Source organism: Aquarana catesbeiana, linkage group LG02 (assembly GCF_042186555.1).
Source record: "Aquarana catesbeiana isolate 2022-GZ linkage group LG02, ASM4218655v1, whole genome shotgun sequence".
Taxonomy (NCBI): Eukaryota; Metazoa; Chordata; class Amphibia; order Anura; family Ranidae; genus Aquarana; species Aquarana catesbeiana.
In genome coordinates this window covers 604,700,993-604,726,224 of record NC_133325.1, presented here as the reverse complement: position 1 = coordinate 604,726,224, position 25,232 = coordinate 604,700,993, and the positions used below count along the sequence as shown (strand labels likewise).

The 25,232-nt window shown below is 44.5% G+C and overlaps 1 protein-coding gene across 1 annotated transcript in view; it reads right to left on the bottom strand.

Moving 5' to 3' along the window:
• RPGR (retinitis pigmentosa GTPase regulator) overlaps positions 1–25,232 on the bottom strand; it is a 196,397-nt gene that overhangs the window by 123,433 nt on the left and 47,732 nt on the right. Inside the window, exons 4-6 of the mRNA XM_073616341.1 lie at positions 23,025–23,087; positions 11,095–11,253; positions 3,353–3,502 (exon numbers count right to left, since the gene is read on the bottom strand). Of these exons, the coding sequence (XP_073472442.1) occupies positions 3,353–3,502; positions 11,095–11,253; positions 23,025–23,087 (372 nt within the window). The remainder of the gene's footprint in view (positions 1–3,352; positions 3,503–11,094; positions 11,254–23,024; positions 23,088–25,232) is intronic.

Sequence of the window (25,232 nt, the reverse complement as noted above, 5' to 3'; positions counted from 1 at the left end):
AGGATTGAATCCTTAGGAATCGGTTCAGATCCCTTAAGTCCAGAATGGGTCTGACATTCCCATTTGGCTTTTGGACCGTAAAAAGGTTGGAATAGAAGTCCAATCCCTGGTCCTTTGCAGGAACTATCATAATGACCTCCTACGACAAAAGTCGCTCTAACGCTAGAAGGAGCGACTGCTTTTTCTCTGGGTCTCTGGGAACACTTGATCTGAGGAACCGAGGAGAGGGGAATTCCTGAAACTCCAGCTTGTACCCTAAGGTTACCGTGGAGATTACCCATCTGTCCTGGAAGTCCTCCTGCCAGAGCTCTGAGAACTGTCGCAGTCTTCCCCCCACTCGAGTGAGCGGGGGCGCCCCCTCATGCAGAGGTCTTAGTGTTTTGCCTAGTAGGCTTCTTTCCCCAGGACTTCTTTTGTCCCTGGGGTTGACTCTTGTCTCTGGACCCCGATGGAGGCGGCCGTCGAGATTGCCTGGAGGCTGAAGCCCCCGGCACTGGGGAAAGAGTCCGTTTGAAAGAGGGACGCTTACTCTTCTTCTTGACAGGTAAGAGAGTGCTTTTCCCACAAGAGATTCTCTTGATATAGTTATCCAAGTCCTCTCCAAACAACCTTGCACCACGAAATGGAAACCCAGCCAGTAGCTTCTTACATGGTGCTTCGGCTGACCAATTTTTCAACCATAGGATTCTACGTATATGCACCAACCCCAGTGAAAGACGGGAGGTTTGCACGATAGAATCTCTAATGGCGTCAACCACAAAGCATAAGGCCCCTGGGCCTGCTGTTCAGGTAAAACTTTGATGACCTGCTTAACATGGTCTCTTAAGTATTGACAGACTCCAATCGCTGCTACTGCAGGTTGGGCCACTGATCCTGCTAAGGAGAAAACATCTTTCAATAGGGATTCCATCCTTTTATCTACAGGATCCCTGAGCATTGTCTATAGGACAAGTCAGGCTATTATTTACGGAGGAAATGGCGGCATCAATAGCCGGTATTCCCCACATTTTAATAAACTTTTCTTCCATCGGATAAAGTGTTGAAAACTTTCTCGGCGGAAAAAAACGTTTGTCTGGGTGATCCCACTCAGAATAAATGAGCTTTTCAAGTAAAGTATGAACAGGAAAAGCATGTGCTGCTTGGAAAGGTTTCAGTGACCCCAAAGCAGAAGAGGATTCTTTAGCAGTTTCAGGTATGGGCAACTTAAATGTGGAGCGGACCAATCCAGTGAGGATCTGCACTAAGACTTTCTCCTCTTGGGAAGTCGCAGAGGGTCCCTCTCCACCTGAATCCTCCGAAGAGGAATCATCCGTCCCATCCCGATCCTCTGAAAGGGATTCATCTCCTTTATCCCAGAGCTCCTCTGTCTGAGGGTCTTGGGGAACAGAGGAAAGCCTAGTGCGTTTTCTTCCACTGAGTGAAGACGTAATCACGGCCATTAATCTTTCCTTTAGACCATTAATGGTTGAGGAAAAACCTCTTGTGTAATATATACAGGGGCTGAAGTGCCAGAAGCAGGTGTAGCCCCTGACCCCGATGGTTCTCCCTAGCTAGCCATCCCTGGCCCATCTTTAGGGGGGGGGAGGATGCTGCCGACAGGGGGCCCTCAGAACCTGAACGAGATCCCGTAGTGTCTCTGGTTCCTGGGGTGCTTGAACCTCTTCTACCCATAGTGCAAAGCAACACTGCCCGCTGAGCGATGTAGTCTGGCTAAAAGCCTTGCTACCCAATGCTCAGTCTGGTGTTACTTCAGTAAATGCTGCCTAGGAGAATGCCTGTGTCCCACCTTACATGCGACCGTCAGCTCTGTGTCTCTCAGAAGGCTGTGTGCACCTGTACAGAGTGCCTTTAATAGCCTGCAGCTGGCCTGAGTGGGAGTCTAAGCACCTGTGCTGACGTCCCGCCCCCTCCTCTACCGCCCCCCCCCCCTCGAGTTTTGAAAAAAACGAGTGCTTCCCGCGCTGGCCGACCCTCCTGTCATGCTTCTGGAGAAAGGCTGGGGGAGGGGGAGGGGAGAGAGAGAGGCTGGTAGCAAGATCTGCCTAAACGGCTATCTTCAGAGATGGTGGCCATTAGGCCGCAGAGCCCGGGTGGTATAACCACTTTCTAGACCCCTGTGGCCCCTCTCTAGCCTGGGGGGGGGAACATTCAAACATGAGGAATCCCCCCTTCCATCTTACCTTGCAGCCGGCTTGAGAAGCTGGGACGTAAACAGCGATGAAAAAACACTGAGACAGACAGTCAGCATGTGCAGGTTTGTGCTCTTGGCAGCCCTCGGTGGTCACAATAGGCAAAGCATGCATTTATCTTAAAGGAGAAAAGCCACTAGAACTCAAAAATTCTGTGGAATCTCCTCTTACCTTATCCAGCTGCAGGGTGCTGTTTACATAAACCCAATCTTCACCTCTCACGGTGGGCTCCGTTTGAAAAAACCGTCAGAGACTGGGGCCCCCTACGAATAGGGGGATCCAACAGTTCTGGGACCGTAAAGCACCTCGCCAGAAATTAGGAAGTTTAAAGCCATTTTCTGATCTGCGGGGTCCAGCTCTCTAAAAAGAGAAGCATTACGGGTAAAACCTCGTTTCTTCGGACACGAGGCCCGGGTACCATTCAATTCGGCCATGAAAAGACACTTTGAATGGATCCGGTTCGCCTGGCTTGCCCCAGTATAGGATATTCCCTTTGGAGCTCAGCACAGGACATCTTTACACGTCCATCACCTAAGACACTGGCGTAAAAACTGAGGTATCCCTGAAAGGGGGAGGGATTATATAGGGGGTTGAACTTCCTGATAGGGTGTGCCAGTGTCCAATCACCAGTGATACCTATATAACCCATCAGTAATTACTGTGGCTCTGTGTCCCGTGATGTTCGAGAAAGAAAAATGGTTTGGTGTAACTGATTAATTTTGAGCTGGAGTTTGGCTTCTGTTTCTTAGTGGTTTAAAATCTGCCAATACATTTAAAGCCCCCTCTCCCAGATTGACAATGATGTTGACTGCTGTGCCTCCTGTGCTAATTTTTCCAGAACTGTGTCTCACTAATACAGGTGTTTTACTGGCCAGATCACCAGTTAAAAACAGCAGAAAAAAGGCCAAAGAAAAGCAAACTAATGCAGCCACCACATAGAATGATTGGTAAGCTGCAATTTAATACATCTATGGTTTGAGGTTTAATACTGCTTTAAAGCGAACTGTTTACTTTGCTCTGCATAAACAAATCACACGTTTGATTTCAAAAGCAACCTACGCTGCACAGAAGAGCATACATAAAAATTATTGTCTTATAGTCATTACGTGCAAAAATATCACAGTTTCTCACCCAGGTTCACAAACACTTCGAGCTTTGCTTACGTGTAACGAATGCCGAGTGATAATAGCCGCAGGAGACCCAACAAATCGGCTTTCCAATATCCACTTGGTGAGGACTGCAGACTGTTTTTTCATCAGCGAGGCCAAGTTGACCTTCTGAATTTTCACCCCACATGAAAAGCTTCCCATCCACTGAAATAAAGCAAAAAGATTTTGATATTCAATTTCATATTTGTTATTTATTGTTTAACAATCTCTATGTCTTCTCTGCACTGGTAAAGAATAGTCTTATGTTACTGCAAGGTCTAAAGGCAGGTTCATTTGTTTCACATGAGACTGGAATAAGAACTGGATCTGTCTCTCACAGCAGCGGCTATGTATAATGAATGCTTGCAATAACCTACAACTGCCTGTCTATAAAACAGTACTTGAGTTCTTTTCCATTTATAAGCCTTGGCTCTGCCTGAATGTCAAATGCAGTCCCATCCAGACAGGTTACATACTGATGCAAATTTTGTTAGTCAATTTCTATTATGCTATTCGCTTCAAATGAGTACCTGTCAACAAAACACAGTGGATGCAATACTGGCTGGCTGAATCTATATTCAGATGATAGCATAAATTTACTAGGAACCAATGGCATCACTGTGGCACATGGAGTCCGATAAAAAAAATGATATCCCTGGATCCTACTGATCTCAACAACCTGCCCAGCACACAAAATAGCTCCTTCCAGTGTACATGAATTGTGAAATCATAAATTAAGTCCATATGTGAAAACATCCATGTGAGAAAACAGTCCTCCAAGTAAAAATGTCCATATCCTTCCTTCAAGCGGATGAGTGTGCAGTGAATTAAGACCGTCACCTCATAAGAAAAGCCACCACAAAAAAGGGTCAAATGTATGCTTACCCTAAGTGAATGACCTTCTGGTTAGAGAAAGGTCAAACTGTTTTACATATCATCCTCCAATCACATTGGCAATACTTATAAGACTCCAGATCAGTATCACTTCCAGGGCCCCGGAAGAAGTCTGTAGTGACGAAACGCGCAGGCCCAACATTGTCATCGCATCAACCAAAAGGAATGGTAGAACGCTATCTACGCCAGCTGGGAGTGTTTTTAATTGTGCAATAGATTTTAAGCATTGCAATAGTTATTTTAATGTGGTCGTAAAGGCTTAAGGTTTTTTACCTTCAGGTTTTCTATGCATGAGGGTAAAAAGCCTTCCGTGTGCTGCTCCCCCCCACAGTCCCATCTCGATCCAGCGATGTGCACAAGGGCCTTGGCTGTCCCGGGACTCTCTCTCCTCATTGGCTGAGACAGCAGCAGGAGTTATTGGCTCCCACTGTTCTCAATCACTGCCAGTGAGGAGAGCGGGGACAGGGCCGATATGAATCTTATGGACGCATAAAGCAGGGCTCGGGAGCAAGGCACGCACCAGTGTTCCCATCGCAAGTGGCTTACTATTGGGGGCACTGATCATGGGGTAGGAGCCATGAGCACCGTCAGAGGACCCAAGAAGAGTAGAGTATTGTGGCTGCTCTGTGCAAAACCACTGCACAGAGCAGGTAAGTATGACACGCTTTTTTGTTTTGTTTAAAAAAGCTGAACCTTTTATACCACTTCAAGACAATAAATCAGTTTTTAAGAATTTTATACTATAAGATTTGTTTATTCCCTTCATGTTTACGTAACTATGGGTTTGGAGTGTTTAGAGAAGTAATACTGATTTGGAGTTTTGCCAATGCGATTGGAGTACCTGGAGGATCATATGTAAACCAGCCTGTTTAACCTTTGTCTAACCAGAAGATCATTCATTTAGGATAAGCATACATCTGACCCCTTTGGGATCTTGTCTATATTAACCTCGCACACATTTCTGGGAACAGGGCTCACTGGTAGTGGGTGCTGCAGCAACTACCAGCTGGTTACTGGAAAATCACAGGTAAATGCACATATTTGCCAGCACACCAAGAACCCTCAAATGTCGTCCAAATGTTTTTATTGCAGAAAGATCACATCACAAGAGAAAGTGCAATGTTTCGGAGCCTCGCAGGACCCCTTCGTCAGGCATGCAGCATCACATGCCTGACAAAGGGGTCCTGCAAGGCTCCGAAACGTTGCACTCTCTTGTGATGTGATTTTTCTGCAATAAAAACATTTGGACGACATTTGAGGATCCTTGGTGTGCTGGCGAATATGTGCATTTTCCTATGAGATGACAGTCTTGATTCACTGCACACTCATCCGCTTGAAGAAATAATTCGGACATTTTCATTTAGAAGACGTTTTCTCACATGGATGTTTTTACAATTTTGTTTTGTTTCATTAGATTTACATTTTATATTTTTTACAGTGCAGCATTTTATTTGCATGAGTTTAGCTTACTGTAATAAATATCTCATAACTGCAAAAAGGGGGGTTAAGGGACTTTAGGTGAACCTGTGACCTGGTAAGGCCAACTGTTCCATCCCTTGGGACTTTAAATGAAAATGTGACCTGGTGAGGTCACATATTTCCATCCCTGTCATACATCAAAGAAAGGGGGAGAGAGAACTATCTCATGTCAAGATCTCATGGTGTCTTGCCAACTATAAGGTTTAGAATCATTTTTATAGTTGGCACACAAGTGCGCCTTTCTATATAGTACATGAGTGCTACAAATATTTTGGGGCCCATTCAGAAATGTGCATTGCAGTGAAGCACAATAAAACCTATGTTCTATCAACTCATTTTCTGGTGCCGTTCCTTTTGAATGTCAAACCAATGCACCTAGCCAGCACAACACAACACACATGCATTTTAGCACACTGAAACACAGAGATGTGAATCATGCATTGAGATGTGCTGTCAGCCCATTCAAAAAGAATGGGCCGCCCTAAAGGAGTGTGTATCTGTGCGTGAAAATGCACGCACTAAACACAACACAGTTTAAATGGACCCTCAAAGTGGAATTAAACCCATCGATTTAACGGTTTCCCAAAACAGTTACATTCAATGCATGTCATGAATGATAGTCACATTTGCTTGTGCTCTCAACCTAACTGTTAAACCATTAAATGGCTGCTGTCATAACTGCTTAAGGCTGCTTTCAACACTGATCAGTTTTTGTTCAGTTAAAACAAAAATAATGAAATGAATGGAAACCGCATTAAAAACACGGCAAAAATGCATCAAACACACAGCACGGCTGTAGGAAAAGCTTTGTCCAGTCAAATTTCCAGGGAAAAACGCAACGCAAGCATGGCAAAAAACGCATCAAAAAATGCAAAACACCCTGGCAGCAGTGTGAAAGCAGCCTAAATGTGCAGAACCATGGCAACTGCATATCAGAGGCTAAGATGGCAGTTTCCTTGGCTGTAAAGGATAGGTGGGGTAAGTTCTGCTTTAGGCCCCCTTCACACGATCAGATTGATCGGGTCCGCCTGTCCGTTCTCCAGGCGAACCCGATCGGGTCACTCATTGTCTTCTATGGGGAGGCGGATATCAGCAGACATGTGTACGCTGACACCTGCCTGGCATCTGATCTGATATAATCAACTGAAAACAGATGGATGGCGATACGTTTGCCTTCCATCCAGCGAGTCGGGTCAGATGGGATCGGATGAAAATGGACATGTTGTCCGTTTTCTTACGATCTCCCATAGAGGAGAGCGGGACTCTGACAGGTCCGTCTCTGCACCGCTGATCCCTGCTGAGCAAGCGGAGTCGGTCAAAACGGATCAGCCCCGTGTGAAAGGGGCCTCAGTGCCGGCTCACCTCAGAGTGATGCAGGAACCAGCACGATTCCAGTGCCAGTTCCCGCATCGCAGAGAACTTGCAGGCATTTCACACTGCCTTATGCGAACCGCTGCGGGTGTCAGAAAGTTGTAGAAAGTTAATGACACCCCCAGATCGGTTTGCATATCGCAGTGCGAACTGTGATTTCGGAAAGGGATCAGATCGCATGGGTGTGAACACCTATGCAATCTCATTCTGGAGCGGACAAAAAAAGGGTCCTGCACAATTTTGGTTCGATGCAATGCAAATTCGCAACGCACAGACATCGCATGTGATCTGCACAGCAGTGAGGTGCGAATAACACGCGATGCTGGACATCGCGCTGGTGTGAACCGGCACTACAGTACAAACTTCTGTTATTACTTTTTTTTTGTTTTTTTTTTTTTTAGGAAAAGTGACAGCCCCAGCAAGTTATTACTCACCCATCTAAACTATCCCTCTGCTTATCTACTAGGTAAGCTCCAATGTTACCACTCCCCTCCTCACGTGACAGTGCACAGGTCTGGTAACTGGTCTCTCAAGACAGTACACCGTTATATGGAGAGGTAACAAGCACCCCCATACATGGAAACTTTTCTCCATTAAAGCAAAGGAGCGAGGGCTCCAACAGAGCAGGGAGGTGGCTAAGGAGCAATGACTAATAAGTATAACTTGTTGAATGAGCAAAATGGCAGTGCCGCTTTAAAATTAAGAAAATAATTAGAATAAAACATATAGCCCTCCTTCACTCTAAACACGAAGACCTCATGCACATGAAACTCCCCTTCATGTTAGCCTATGTGTTCATGCACCTGCCAGTGCGTCCAAAGCAGCAGAGTTTGGGCAGCAAAAACACTTGTAAACACCTCTAAACATGTGTTAATGTTAGGCTCATTTAGCGCTCCAACGTTGGTTAATTTTAATGGCCAGAATAAATGATTCTGGCCAATTAAAGGAATCAACGTCCAAACGCTTGACATGGGTAAACACGCCTAAAAGTGTTGCAAATTTTTACCAGCAGCTGCATTTTTTTTTTTTTTGCCAAAACACTGCTGCCAGGAGGAAGGCTTTTAGGAGGAGTTTAGAAAACGTTCCTTGCGCACAAGGCCTAAAACTAAAAAAGTTCTAAATTTATTATATTTTTTATTTATTTTAACAGTTTTACAGATTTGGAATTGTGGCACTGTCAGATACAAATAGACAGTTAGCCCTGATTTACACCAGTGTGATTTATCATGCGATTTGACAGTTCAAAATCGCATGACAGGTTGCACTTTATTACTGGCAACAGAACCGTTCAAATCGATGTGACTCAAGTCGCAGCAACTTTGAAAATGGGTTCCTGCACTACTTTTTTGCAATTTCATTGCAGCTTGGATTGATTTCTGTTAAATAAAGTCGCAAGCTGCAATGAAATCGAATGTCCAACTCACACTGATCTGTGGATTTGAAATCATGCTGAAGTAGTGCGATTTCAAAGCCAGATTGGTGTGAACCAGGGCTTAAAGTAAAACTGTAATCTACATGTATGGGTACTACAGGTTCTTACAGTACTGGATTTCTGTTAAATAAAAAAAACCATCAGCAGGTCTCTTTTCATGAACTGTAATTATCCGTCTTGAACACAGCAAATGCCCCAGACTCTGCATATTCTGGGCATCAGGGAGATGTCGAAATATAGACTGCTTCCTGCCAGAGTCTGCATGTGAGCTCCATCGCAAATGTCTGCATTTTCATACAAGTGCCTCATTACTGCCACTAGATGGAGCAGATTATCAAAAGAAATAAATACTTGTTTACTACGATCGTCAGCTTCATCTAATAGCCATAATGCTGTATTTTCCTGATTTACTCTGTTCCGTATATAGAATAACATTCGTCTTGATGAGAAAATAGCCTGATAACATTTGTTTTTGTCTTCATTCACATCTAACCAAAGTACATGCAGTTTTGTAGGACAAATAACTCTGCAATTTTTTTTTATAAATACACCCCCAAAACTAGCTCAGGAACTCTGTCCTACTATATCTACATCCGCTAGATCTAGGACTACTGAACTAGAAGGAGAAGTGCTTTACACAGCAAACTAATTAAAGTGAGGCAACCAACAAACCCTTATTTACAATGTGAAGGGAGACTGTATAATTACAATAAAAAGGAATAGAAAAAATATTTGCAAAAAAGTTTTTTGTCCTAACGAAAAAATAAATAAAGAAGGAAAATACAAACAGATCAATTATACACTCCCTTTTAAAGCCAGCACTCATCTCTGCTGTACTGGTATATCCAATAAAAGATGATAAAGGAGGGCCCCGCTCATAAGAGCTTACTAGCTAAAACCATATGTATTGGAAGGAAAAACTAAGGAGACAAGTCCTTAGATTTTAAGCTCCTTGAGGGCAGGGACTAATGTGAATGTACAATGTATATGTAAAGTGCTGCGTAAATTGACGGCGCTATAGAAGTTCCTGAAATAAATAAATAAGCCTCTGAATAACAAAACACATTTTGTGAATACTGTAATAACCTTAAATGTATTCATTGTGTTGTAATGCTAGCGCTCATGTATCTGTGGCTTCCTCTGAGGTACGCTTTAAAAAAAAAATCATATAACAGAAAAATCATATTAATACAACTTGGTAAAGCCCCATAAGCATAATACCTACAACATCTATAGCATTGTGTACAACCCATAATCAAATACTTCCATGTACCAAAAAAATCCCTGTGGGTTTTGTCAGTTGACAATTGAAAAGCAAAAATATGGATTCTTAAAAGAACCTAAGCCTCTAGCAGTGTTTGCTGTATGTAGTGAAACTTAAAAGGGAAAGCACATCCAAAATTGTGTTTTTAGTTGCAGGTAAAGTCCGGAGGACTGAATCAGGACGATGGTTTCTTTTAAGTCCTGGATATTCCAATACTGAGACCTTTCTACCATAGTTCTTTACTGTGTTTCTGTCCTGGGAGGTTTTGGTGTTCCTGTCCACCTATGAATGTTGCAGCTCCCCCTGTTCTAATGTGGAGATCCAGGAACTCAAGTTTAGAGCGCTCACCAATGAAGATCCATGGAAACATAGGAACCTGTGTCCACAAGTGTCTACCAAAAACTGAAATACTGGATGTGGGTTGACTGTGCAGCTTTTACTACATGATTTTTGATGCTAGGGCAACTACTTATTGTGCTATAAAAGCAAGCACATTCAAAACATCTGCCCTGTCCTGCCCCAGACTGATATACAGTGCCTTGAAAAAGTATTCACACCCCTTGTAATTTTCCACATTTTGTCATGTTACTACCAAAAATGTAAATGTATTTATTGGGATTTTATGTGATAGACCAACACAAAATGGCACATAATTGTGAAGTGGAAGGAAAGTGATAAATGGTTTACAAATAAATATCTGAAAAGTGTGGCGTGCATTTGTATTCAGAGTCAATACTTTGTTGAACCATATTTCGCTAAAATTACAGCTGCAAGTCTTTTTGGGTATGTCTCTACAAGCTTTGCACATCTAGAGGAGGTGCATGAATACTTTTTCAAGGCACTGTGTGTGCGCGCGTATAATTACACATATATATATATATATATATATATATATATATATATATATAATTCTATTAAATATAATATATAAAGGTCGCTTCTTTCAGAAAATATATAATTGTTTGGGGGCTCTAAGTAATTTTCTAGCAAAAATGCAGATAAAACATGTGTGAAAAATTGAAGGAATGCACCGGATTTCAGGTGGTTAGAAAAAGAAATGACACAAAACCAGTTCTCGGCTCCCCTTTAAAGTAAAGTTGCACTTTAAGAAGGGTTCTATCATATCTGCTACTTGGCTACATTGGAAAAGGAGACATCCCGAGGATATAATTTCTAATTTCTAGCTTGTCATAACATCTGTTTTTTCCATTCACACATGCATATTACTCTGTAAAACGATGACAAGAAAAAAATTTCTGAACCTTTCAGATCACTGGATTTGGCAGTAGGTAATAAGCGTTAATACGGGGCACCTACCAGTTAAGGCAGCTGATGTATTGGATCCAGCTGACAGCTGTTTGATTTTATACTGAGAGTTGAAGAAGGGGATTTCATGAAAGCTCGCCCTTTCCGTCGTGTCACCAAGTCCCAGCTGTCCTTCGCTGTTCCATCCAGAGGAGTAGACCTTTCCTTGTACTACAAAAAGATAAAAACACACAGGCGTACGTTTTCATTTTCTGCAGACAGCTCTCTGTCAGTGAACCACGCAGTCTTCTGCTTCTAATCACATAGCTTGGCAACCTCTAGACTTAGCTGACAAATTTCTCACCTGTTGTGATGTATTTGTTTGGCTAACAACATCGGCTTGCTGCTTCAGGATATTTACTATACAAGAAAGGCCCAAGACATTTCTTCTCGTTAGATATTAGTTGTTGGCCAATATTGATATAGCCTCCTGCTTTAATAACTCCATGAACAAAAAGTCATACAACAAAGACAGAACCATAACCCACAATTACTTGGCAAAGCAGCAGGACTTCCAATTATTTTTCAACAAGAATAAATCTTACACTTAGCATTTAACCTCAGAAGCAATACGAGACAACAAAAAATAAGTGAACATTGCTTAACATTGTGGTTTTCATTTTTTTTTTTAAAACAGAAAAAAATAATTCACAATTACCGTATATTGCAAGCGAAGCTAAATATTACAGTCACATGCCATTTTATAGGTCATACAGTTTTAACTGCTGCATCAGAAAATTCTCAAATAAAATTTCAAGTGAAAAAAAAAAAAACAACAAACATATTGTGCATCAGCTTTCCAACCACATAACTTAGTTATATGGCGGCAGAGTGGCTCTCCTGCGCTGGATCACGTACCTAGTACGTGATTTGGCACTCCCCGGTAGGCGACGTGCTCCGATTAAAAGATATCATACTTACCTGCTGATCTCTTGTATCATGTTCGCACACAGTCTCTGACCACCTCCTGTGTCATGTCCGCAGTCCACCTCCTGCAGTCATGTCCGCAGTCCACCTCCTGCATGTCCGCAGTCTCTGACCACCTCCTGTGTCATGTCCGCAGTCTCTGACCACCTCCTGTGTCATGTCCGCAGTCTCTGACCACCTCCTGTGTCATGTCCGCAGTCTCTGACCACCTCCTGTGTCATGTCCGCAGTCTCTGACCACCTCCTGTGTCATGTCCGCAGTCTCGGACCACCTCCTGTATCATGTCCGCAGTCTCGGACCACCTCCTGTGTCATGTCCGCAGTCTCGGACCACCTCCTGTGTCATGTCCGCAGTCTCGGACCACCTCCTGTGTCATGTCCGCAGTCTCGGACCACCTCCTGTGTCATGTCCGCAGTCTCTGATCATCTCCTGTAGTATATCTGCAGTCTCTGACCATCTCTTGTATCATGTCTGCAGTCTTTGACCATCTCCTTTAGTAGGTCCGCAGTCTTTGACCATCTCTTGTATCATGTCTGCAGTCTCTGACCATTTCCTCTAGTATTTGGGGGGGAGAGCCTGGAGCTCTTTTAAGTTGTTGTCTGCTGTGTTTAGACTTTGCTACATGCAGGTGTTGTCTTTTTTTTTTTTTTTAAGAACAGATAAAATAAAAAAAACTGGAATTCTCCTGACTGCTTGAATTCTTTTGATGAAAACCATGCGCACTTGCGCTGTAATCGTAATGCATCACAGAATCAAATCGAACTGTTGACATGATAATCGTAATCGAATTATGAGGCCAGTGAAGATGCGCACCTCTAGTATATATCCCATAGTTTGTAGATGCTATAACTTTTGCGCAAACCAATCAATATACGCTTATTTGGATTTTTTTTTTACCAAAAATATGTAGCAGAATACATATTGGCCTTAATTTATAAAGAAATTAGATTTTTTTTATTGGATGTTTTATAGCAGAAAGTAAAAATACTGTTTTTTTGTTTTTTTTAAAATGTCAAGCTTTGTTTATAGCACAAAAAAAGAAAAAAAAAAAAAACCCAGTGGTGATCAAATACCACCAAAAGAAAACTATTTGTGGGAAAAAATGACAAATGTAATTTATGTACAGCGCTGAAGGACTGCGCAATTGTCATTTAAAGTAACGCAGTGCCATATTGCAAAAAATGGCCTAGTCATGAAGAGGGTCAATTTTACAGAGGTCAAGTAGGTATCTTAGGTTTTAAAGAATATGTAAATCCAACATTTCATATTCCTAATGTGTGCCTGCTGTACCATGTACTTGTATGAAAAAGTAACTTTGTATTGCTTCCTTTGTGTGAAATCCCTGGTGTTCCTGCTGTCCCTCCACTTTCCCATTAAAAAAATGACCACATGCTCCCCCGCTGATCGTCCTCTCTCCCCTATCTTGTCCCCGAAATGGCAGGAGCTCTCGTGATATAGTTGCCACTCTGCCCACTAAACAGTACTTGCAGGCTATGGTGGCTTCAATTGTCAATGCTCTCACAAGAGAGCTCCATGATCTATGCCAGCAGGTAGACACGGTGGAAGAACAGGTGATGGACCTGGAATCATCTACTAATGCTATAGTGGCCCGCGTCACCACCCTGGAGCTGGAACACCAGGCCTTTCGCCGTCATCATATTGAAGTCCAGCTGCTGCTGGATGATGGGGAAAACAGGAACAGGAGAAACAATTTGTGCCTCCGCGGCATCCCAGGGGCCACCATGGGCCCGAATCTATGTGCCACAGTGGTGGCTATACTGAACCAGGTACTGGGCAAGCCTCCCACCACCGAACTGGAGCTAGCCAGGGTGCACTGAGTCCCAGGCCCGTCTCACTCTTCTACAAAAGGCCCTGCTCTTCTGGACCACCCGTGGGACGTCTTCTGCAGGGTCCACTTCTTTACCGTTAAAGAGGAGATCCCACGTCAGGCCTGGCCGAAGGGCCCCATTGACTTCGACGGAGCTCTTATACAGATATATCCAGATGTCTCCAGGCAGACTCGGGCCATGTGGGGGCTCATACGACCTCTTCTCAAAGTAGTCCGTGAAGCAGAAGCAACTTATCGCTGGGCCCACCCTTACCATCTAATTGTGCGGAAGCAAGGATCTGACTTCTATCTTCGCTCCCCTGACCAACTCCCAGAACTTTTCAGCTTTCTAGACAGGCCTGCCATCAGCATTTCCAATTGGCATGACTATTTTCTCACCCATGAGGCACTACCCTTGCCAAGACCACAGAGGATAAGGCGACCCGCTCTCGTGCTTCAAGTAGTAGGGCCCCTAGGTCTCATCCAACCTACTCCGAGGCCTGATCCCCCCATCAGTTTAAAGTGGAGTTCCACCCAAAAATGGAACTTCCACTTTTTGGATTCCTCCCCCCTCCGCACATTTGGCACCTTTAAGGGGGGAGGAGGGAGCAGATACCTGTCTAATACAGGTATTTGCTCCCACTTCCTGGCATAGCTCACCGCGGTGCTTGCGGTGATCTATGCCACTTCCGGCGCCTACCCCGTCCTCCCCCACTGTATTCTGTGAGACACAGAACACAGCAGGGACCTGAGAGGACGCGCAGCGCGACTCACGCATGCGCAGTAGGGAACCAGGAAGTGAAGCCTCACGGCTTCACTTCCTTATTCCCTTACTGAGGATGGCGGCAGCAGCAGCCGAGAGCCGAAGGACGGAACGGCTTCGGCTGCCAACATCGTGGGCTCCCTGGACAGGTAAGTGTCCATATATTAAAAGTCAGCAGCTGCAGTATTTGTAGCTGCTGGCTTTTAATATTTTTTTTTCAGCGGACCTCCACTTTAAGTGGCTGGTAAATCTTTGCAAATCCTAACTTGGTGGATCCCTCCCAAGAGTCACAGCGGCCTTTACATCTCAGACCCAACAAACTGGGTATTCAGGCTTCTGTGTATTTTTGACCCTCTGAGCTTGGCTGGCATGTTGGATGTTACCCTCTCTACTAGACCAAACACACAACATCTCTCTGGTTCCCCTGATTTCTGATTACTGGCTCTGTCGAACGTTTCCATCGGCCTGGGTAGCTGGTAACACATCCTAAAGCATGACTTGGTGGATCCACTGGGCTATGCAGCCAAGTATACTGATACCTCTCTGCTGAACCCAAAATCCCCCAAATTCGCTCCTGGCCTCATGACTACTGGTCTAGAGCCTTCAGGAATAGATTTCCCTCAATCCTGGCCCAGTCTAACCAGTTTAATATGTTGTATTTGTTGGGTTTGGTTTTTGTTTTCTGTGCCGCTCTGCCCCATCCGTCACCGTTTTAGGTGTTGGGGGGGGGGGGGGGGGGGGTGATCTGTGTGCAGGAATGTGGGGTCTGCAGACAGGTTCCACACCCAGTTACCTCTGCCCCCCCTGTCAGATTTGACTGTTAATAGACCCCACGTGGCGCTAACTAGTGGGGACTCGACCTTTAAACATTACCTATCTCTCTAACCCCCCTGGCAGTTCTCAGGTGTTGTTCCCCATTTATTGATGGGGAGGTGGGGCCTGTCTAGCAGGGGTGTGTATTTCTTGTCAAATTTGTTTATTGAATTTTAACAATTAGTATACATATGGTGGCAGCAAAAGAAAAGATCACATATATGGTAATAATATTGAGTTGTAGTTCCAACAACTAAAAGTAGTTTAACTAAAACAACTTTAAAATGGATCTAACTACTCAAAAGATTGCGTCATACATTGTATAAGAGAGGATAAAACCAACTTAGACCAGGTTAATATAAAATATGACCTCAGATAAAAAAAAAAAAAAAAAAAAAAAAAGGTCTTAAATATTATCAAGAGTAAAGTTTTTAAATAAAAATAAATAAATAAACAACTATAGAACTATATAAAGAGTAAATTGAAAGAGGAGAGGGAGAATAGGGGGAAAAAGAAGATAAAAGAAAAAGTAATCTTAGGTATTAGAAAAAATAGATAGGGAAGAAAGAAATGAGAAGTACTAGGGGTCCACGGGGTAGTAGATGGTAATAAACACATAGCATGAATGCAGAGAATGGAAGTATAAATTGAGCTTACCAAGGTCTTAGTAGGGAAGCATCAAAATTGGAAGGCAATTCCTGACCTCTCCACTAATCTCCACCCCCAATGTGTTCAGACTTCTTCAGGAATTCGGAACCATTTCGGGTCTTCAGGTGAATGTTTCGAAATCAGTGGCCCTTAATATTTCCGTTCATAAGACTCTGATCGACCAACTTAAACAACACTTTCCCTTCACTTGGGCAGGAGACACAATCCCCTATCTAGGTATCAAACTGACTAAGTGCATTGGCAACCTGTATAATGCCAACTATCCTCCCATGTTCCGCTCATTAGAACCAGATCTAAATAAATGGTCGAGGGAGGCCCTGTCCTGGCTAGGTAGAGTGAACGCAGTCAAAATGAATCTATTACCTCGTCTTCTATATTTGTTCCACTCCCTACCCATCCCTATTAAAAAACATATGCCATCTAGATTTCAGTCCAGGGTAGTTGGATTTGTCTGGGGAGATCAAGGTCACCGCTTTGCACGGGACATCTTACTCCGCCTTAAGACTCAGGGCGGACTAGGACTACCGAACTTATGGCTCTATTACCAGGCAGCACAGCTGGCCCAGTTTTCTGCTATATACGCCAAGAATCTCAGACCTGACTGAGTCTCCCTGGAGAGACAGGCAGTACCTCATTATACACTTGACTTTTTGGTGTGGAGACCAGCGAACCACAGACCTGCCATATTAGCTCCTACATTATCACTCCCTAAAGCTTTGTGATCAGCTACATAAAAACGCGCACTTGATATCCGCTAAAACCCCTCACACACCTATTTCATAACCCCGACTTCCCTTCAGGGATGAATATACATGCTTTCCACTGGTGGCTGAACAAAGGTCTTTTCAGAATAGGTCATTTCTTCACACCTAATGGCCCCATTTCTTTGGGTCATTGCCTGAGTAAACTAGCAATGCCCACCTCGGAAAAATTCTGACTCTCACAGATCAGGCACTTCCTCCACACACTCTGGACTGACAAACTGAACATTCCCAAGGCTACCATATACGAACAATGGTGTACAAATATAGGACCTCAAAAGGGTGGGATCTCCACTATTTACGCTTCCCTGGCAGATAGGACGGACACACCGGCATACGCTCGTTCTTGGGAATCCGATCTGGATATCCAGCTGGATTCTAATGTGTGGTTTCAAGCCTTCGGCAGATCATCTAAAAGGTATCTTAAATATCGCTTTGATAGAAGCTAACAAAGTTTTCACGAAGTGGTACTATGTTCCTGCCAGGCTCTCCAAGATATTCCCAGATGCCTCCCCTCTCTGTTATAGAGGTTGCGGACATACAGGCTCGATGCTTCATATATGGTGGACATGACCCCGCATACAAAGCTACTGGAATAAGTTTCTTCACCTACTACGAAGGGTCACCGAGATCGACATTCCTCAAGGCCCCACATATATATTACTAAACCGCAGATTGCACAACACCCCTAAGTCCACGCAACAACTAATTTTCTTTATGTGTTTGGGCGCCAAGATCACACTACCAAAAGCCTGGAAAACTCCAACTGTGTCAATCTTGGCAGCCAAACGAAAAATTTCATGGATCATGACACAGGAACAAACAGTGGCTAAACTACGGGACACGGTACAGCACTTTGAGGATATCTGGAGACCATGGGCCACATACTTCAAAATCCCGCTTTATCCTGGTCATCTGAAAATATAAAGGATTTCCCAGCGAGACCACACTCCTGTACCCTACTTCCTATCCCACTCCCCTCCCTAACTATTCCTCTTCTCATGTCTTCTCCTCTCTCTCTCTTTTCTGATATCTATCACTAGACACCGGACTGACAGGATGTAAACCATACAGTGGACTCCTCACAGATCGACCTCCTATATTTGCTAGTTAACCAAATGCAGGAAATTGATAACCATAGTTGGTCAAAACTCTCATGGTAAGAGACCTGTCGGCACGACCTCTGGGGACACAATATCGGTGTGTCCCCCGGGGGTGGGGGGGTCGAGGGGCTCCACCGGGTGGGAACCCCAAGTCTAAGGGGGTAAGCATCCTGCGCGCCAAAATCGGTCCCCTGGACTTTTGAGGCACAATGGACAGACACTCAGGGTCGTTTTCTCCTCCTGAGGGGGAAGGCATTTGACTTGCGGGTCACCTTTGTTAATGTGTATTTTCCGAATGTGGACCACCCCCAGTTTTTGCGGAGGCTCCTCCCAGAGCTCTTGGGCTTCACTGAGGGTCTCCTTCTCTTTGGAGGAGACCTCAATTTCGCCATGGACCCACTACTAGATGTTTTGCATGACTCCTCTCAGTTCCCCTACTCGCCTTCGGCAGATGAAGGCAGACTTGCAAACTCGGCATCTGGTTGACCCCTGGCGGTTGCTACATCCGCAGGACCGTGACTATTCCCTTTCCCCCCGGTCCATCACATCTACTCACGGCTTGACTAATTTTTGATATCGCACAAAGACTTATCCAGAGTAGTGTCTACCTCTATTGGATGTCATCTCTCTCTCTGATCACGCTTCGGTCCACATGACACTCCACCTGGGACCAGTGACTCAGACCCCTCCATCCTGGAGACTAAAGGAGTCTCTGCTCCAAATCGGAAGACATCTGATCCAAGCTCCTGACCACCTTACGGGAGTATTTTTCAATTAAGGAAGCCTCGGTCACCAATCCGCTAGTGGTGTGGAAGGCTCATAAAACAGTCACCCGGGGCGCACTGATCAGAATAGGAGCTCGCCTTAAAAGGGAGCTGTCTCGCCGTATGGAAGAACTCTTTACCCAGATGCGTAGTTTGGAATGCTCCCATAAGGCCACTCTTGCCCACTCCACCTATCAAGATCTCCTTAGAGTTTGCAAGGAACACCGTTCACTCATATTCCACAAAACGAAGCAAAAACTAAACTGACTTGGGCACATCGTACAATGTACAAATTCTCAAACCAAAACGGGGCACACTGTTTGCAGGGGCATTGTGTGGTCCCCGCACAAAAACTTACATTTCTAGCATCATGGCCTCATCTGGACGGAGGCTGACTACTTTTTGGCGGCGGAGGAGTTTAGGTCCTTCTACGAGGGCCTTTATAACTTAGGTTGCGGCCCCCCACAGTCTCCCCCTTTTACGAAAGAAGCACCCCGCAGTCATACCTAACCTCCTCTGGCATGCCTTCGCTCCCTCTTGCAGTACAAGAGGAAATGGAAGAGCCTATCACAATTGAGGAGCTGGGAGTCACTCTGGCTCACTCGAAACCAAAAAAGGACCCCGGCCCGATGGTCTAACCTCAACTTATTACAAGGCCTTCTTTGAGATGCTTTTGCGACCCCTGGTCTCCGCCATTAATTCTATCACGGAAGGGGAATCCTTCCCGTTAGACACCCTGAAAGCCCATATTTCTCTGATCCCAAAGGAGGGAAAGGATCCACTGAACTATCGCCTGATAGCACTCCTGAATGCCGTTTTGAAACGGTTCGCTAAAATTCTAGCCAATAGGTTGCTCCCACATATACCAATTCTTGTTCAAAGGGATCAGGCAGGCTTTGTGCCTCTTCGAGAGCCACACGACAATACCATTCGGGTGGTGAACCTGATCCACGCAGCCAGATCGTCGAACCAGCCTCTTCTCTTGCTGTCCATGGATGCAGAGAAAGCTTTTGATTGAGTAAATTGGACCTTTATACGGGCCACCCTTGAACACATTGGTCTCCGATCCTCCATGTTAAGTTGGATATTATCTCTTATCTCACCCCACAGCCGCGGTCAAGGTGAATGAGACTAGATCTAACTTCAATATTCAAAATGGCACTCTCCCTAGAGCCCTTTTTGTGTACAGTAAGGGCAGACTCTGCCATCGTCGGGTATCAAAAAACATCAGGGATGCACAAGGTGGCCGCACTTGTGGATGATCGGATTTACTTCCTAACGGATCCCCTTACTTCCCTCCTGAACCTGCTCCAGTCCCTGCAAGAGTATGGCTCGCTTTCTTTTTTCCAAATTAATCTGTCCAAATCTGCTGTTCTCAATGTTACAATGGATAAGGATTTGGTCAAGACATTGAGTTCGATGCTTCCCCTTTTACTGGGCAACTAACGCTATACACTACTTGGGCGTTGACATCACCTCTGACCCCTCTGACCTGTATTCAGCGAATTTTGCCCCACTACTTATTTGTCTTAGAGCAGATCTCCTCCATTGGAATTCACTCACATTAACGTGGTTTGGCTACTGCAACGCCCTCAAGATGACCATGTTGCTTAGGGTGTTATATTTGATGCAGGCGCTCCCCATCGCCTTCCTCCTGCGTTTTTTAAGCAAGTTAGCTCTTTGTTTCAGGACTTCGTCTGGTCTCATCGCAGGCCACATTTAAAACTTCAACTTCTCACGCTACCAAAGCATAGGGGTGGAGCAGGCCTACCTGATGTGAAAGCCTACTACAGGAAGACACATCTCACGAGACTGGTGGATTGGCACTGCCACACGGAGGCGAAACACTGGGTGGCCATGGAAATACAGCTAAGAGTTGGCTGTGGCTCACATAATCTTTGCCCAAAGCCCTCACAGATCACCCCACCTTAGACAGTACACTGTTGGTGGCTAGGGACACCTTTTGACACTCCTCAGTGTCACCATCGCCCTCCCCTTTGGTACCGATTCTGGGGAATCCGGAATTTGTACCCAGCCTTCAGAACCCTCACTTCCAACTCCTGGCAGCGAGCGGCCGGCTTCATCTATGTGACTTTGTGGATCCAGATGGCCAACTCTCCTCCTCTGCCAGGGTGTCTGCCGTAGACCCTCTGTTGGACTTCTGCAATGGTCTCCAGCTACGTACTTTTCTTCGCAGGCGTTCGCGGACCCCGGGCATATCTCGACAGCTCATGGAATTGGAAAACATTTGTCGCCGAGGGGAGCCGGTCCGCCATAGCCTCTCGACAATCTACACCCTATTGATTAGACCGGCGGAAGGCTTTGCCCCCATATTCCTGTCCAGGTAGGAATCGGACCTGGATACCAAATTCACTGACTCCCAGAAGGAGAAGATCCTTCATTTTGCACATTAGTCCTCCATAGCTACCAGAGTCCAAGAGACCTGTTACAAAATTCTGATTTGATGGTACAGAGTGCCCACCACTCTGCATCGTTTTTTCCCTCAAGTTCCTAGTCTGTGTGGCAATGCAGAGGGAACAATGTTGCATATCTTTGGGACTGTCCTAGACGCGGACCATTCTGGCGGGAGGTAACTGGCACGATCAAGCATCTGACAAATGTCGACTTGGAGGGGAATCCTGTGGCTTGTTTGTTCTTTCACCACAACCGATTAAGAAATACAAGGCCTCCCTTACAATCCAGTTATTGAATGCGGCTAAGGCATGCATTACCCTCTGTTGGAGACCCCACCATCCAAAGCCCTGTGGTTTTCTAAAGTAAACGAACTGACGGATATGGAAGATCACACCGCCACCCTAAACAACCAGGAGGAGACTTTTCGTGAGACCTGGAGACCCTGGCACCACTTTGTGTATACTGATGCATATCTCCGGGAGGTCTCGCACTCTGGCTGAGCTCTTGCATTTAGTTCTACTCACCTGGGTGTGAGGTACCAACTGTCTACTATCTGTTTATCCTTTCTTTCCTTTTTTCGACTTTGTTCTCTTCCCACACTAGGGACAATCACTATGCCATTCTCCCCCCCTCCTCCTTTCCCTTCTTTTTTTGGATATTTGGTCTAGTTGTGGGTATCACTTTTTGAATGTAGTTTATATCCAAGTCCACCTTTATTTAAATTTTTGTTGTATTCTAATCCAACTGGCCATTGGGAAGCTCTGCATCCAGATACTGTATGAATCTTGTTTTATACCACAGCTTGACATTTTATGTTTTCTGCTAGGGTCCCCTTTATAGTTACTTGTAAATTCCCCTAACTCTACCTGCTGTTAATGAATTCTGAAACGGTTATATTTCACATGCTCATCTGTACAGTGTATTGCTGGGCCGGTTGATTTGTACATTTTTGAGGTGACCCTTTTCTTTCTGTTACTTGATCATATCATATGTTTTATGTAATTTATTTGGGCTGTAAACTGTGCCCTCTTTGAAAATAAAGGAATTTTTAAAAAATGACCACACTAGACATGAGGGCACTGCATGGTCAGTTCTCCATCTGTGCTAGGAACTCAGCCTGCTCTCCTCCAATGATCAGACTTGTCCTGACCCACCCTCCCCCTCCTCCTCACTCCTCCTCTATTTTAAACTGAATCGGTTATTTTACAAGGTCAGAGTTTAGATATATTTTAAGTGTGTGACCTGTATTTACGTGAAGTATATCTAAAGCCCAAGACCAAACATTTAATATATGGCAGATTAACTTATATTTTTCAAGCTTTTTTTACTTTTATTTTCACTTAGTGATCCTGCCTGTAACACACTTTCAGTTCCGAGTTTACTCGCTGTACTGTATTTATGAATGAGCAGCATTGTCACCCTATGACAGGAAGTGTGTAAGTGCGGATTTAGACGTGCGGCTAAATCTCCCTTGCCTTTGAAGCCAGATCAGCATTCGATTGCGCTCCAGATAGGTGGTGAAGAAGTGATGCAACACCTGCTCACAGCCTGTTATAACCCCATTTTTTCCAACAGATGCACAATGCAAACGGTAGCAGGGTATTTGTGATGCTTCCTCATTGAATGTGTAGCATTTGGAGTGAATGCTACATGCCATTTAACTTTTATGTGGCATGGGTACAGCCCTGAGAGGCTGTATTGCTTTGTTTGGGTCGGTGATTGGGTGGGGGGGTTAAAACTGCTACTTGATTGCTTTTTTACACTGTTGCTCAGGTTAACAAGCCCTTGTAGATTTTTTGATTATGCCATCTTGGATTGTGCCCAAAATGGGAGTTTAAAGTGCTTTACATTACACAAATATTTTCACATAGAAAATGCATTAGAAAAAACAAATATTACCTGTACAGATCAAGGTGTGATTTCTCCCACAAGCAGTAAGTTTTACTTTTTCCGATCTTAAAGCTGCAAACAGAAGAGAATTCATTTACCCTTATTAGCAAAATAAAAAACATACTGAGCTGTAGCTGTAAAATATTTTAACCACTTCCACACTAGCATTTTTTTTTCATATTTTGCACACATGCAAAAAGCAGCATTTTTGGCCATAAAAATATTGAAAGTGGAACTTTAGTCAGAAAATGAAGTTTTAAAGGATCACTTGAGGTTGGTCCTATTGCAGGTATAGCTATGTAAAACATTAAAAATAAGTGCCTATAATGTTTAATATCCAGTAACACAGCGTCTCACCCTGCTCTGCACATGCTCAGTTGTTCTCTTTTCTCTGCACTGTGCCTAAAATCAGAGCCACTAGAGGCTGATCAACTGACAGCTTTAAGAGTTACTGTTGCTGAAGGAGGAAGAAAGCAACAGGAATGTCACAGACTGTGCTGAGCAAGGACAGATTAGGGAGGGAGAAAAGAAAAGCAGGAGAGGCGACAGGAAAAACTCTGCTGCCTGGGAGACTCAAAAAGTTAAAGTGATTGTACACATTAAAAAAAAATTCAAATAACAAACATGTTATATTTACCTGCTCTGTGCAATGGTTTTGAACAGAGCAGCTCTGATCCTCCTCTTCTCAGGCCCCCCCAAGTGGCTTGCTATGGGGGCATGTGTGCATGCTCAATATCAAGCCGATGATGTGTATATACAAGCACATACACATGTAAAAAAAAAGGAGAGAGTCCCAAATGAAGATTAAAAATTCGATAGGAATGACGATATGCACCAGTGGCAGCTCCCTTGAGAGTAGAAGCAATAACTCTAAAAGACAATATAAAAAGAGACAAGGTGCGCCAATCTAAGTGCAGTATCAAACGCAACTTTAATAGATAAATATAAAAAAAGAGGTGGCCAAATGGCTACTCACAAATACTCAATAAGAGTTAGGCATGTATACACATACACATACCGCAGCTGTTTACAGTTGGGAGTCCCGTGGATGTACAAGACGCTGTCTGCAAGATGTTCATTGGCAATCTATGGTCTGTAATCCTTGGCCGGTGGGGATGCTGCCGTGGGGGGTACAGGAAAGTCCAGATGTCAGCAAAGGCTGTACGTCGTTCGTCTAACACCGGCAGCCAGAAGCCGGAACTGGAAGAGGACCAGCGTGAAGCGCACGGGTCACTGGAGTTTAGGCAGCGGAAATGATGTCTGGACGTGTCAGATGACGCGTTTCAATGCATCCGCATTCTCTTCAGATCTAATGCAGCTTGGCCCCACCCCCACCTCACTGGCTGTGACTGACATATGCAAGAGCCAATGGCCCCCATTGCTGTATCTGAGCAAATGTGCATATCGTGTGCTCTAGTGCATATCGCTGGATCGAGATCGGGCTCAGGTAAGTATAGGGGGGGGTTGGAGGGAGCAGCTCATTTGAGTTTTTACCTTGATGCAGAGAAAAAAAAAAAAAAAAACCTTCAGCTTTTAGAACCACTTTAACCACTTCAATACAGGGCACTTTCAACCCTTCCTGCCCAAGCCAGTTTTCAGCGCTGTCGCTGTTTAAATGACAATTGCGGTCATGCTGCACTGTACACAAAGAAAATTTTCATCATTTTCTTCCCACAAGTAGAGCTTTCTTTTGGTGGTATTTGATCACCTCTGCGGTTTTTATTTTTTGCTAAACAAATCAAAAAATACAGAACTTTTTTTTAAAAAAGTTTCTTTGTTTCCGTTATAAAATGTTGTAAATAAGTACGTTTTGTCCTTCACTGATGGGCACTGATGAGGCTGCACTGCTGGGCACTGATGGGCATGGATGAGGTGGCACTGATGATATGCACCGATATGTGACACTGATAGGTGGCACTGATAGGTGGCACAGAGGGGCACTAAAAGGCGGCACAGATGGGTAATTATGGGTGGCACTGATGGACACTCATAGGCGGCACTGATAGATGGCACTGATTGGCTTCACCGATTAGGAGGCACTGGCAGGTATTGCTGGTGGGCACACATTGGCATCATGGATCACACAGCCACGCATCGGCTTCACAAACAGCGCCGCTGCTCGCCCAAGACACCACTCACACTACCATGGTCCTTGGTGGCTCCAAAGCAAAGTTCAGCTCCAGGAACATTAAGGACGCTCTGACCAGGCCTCCCAAG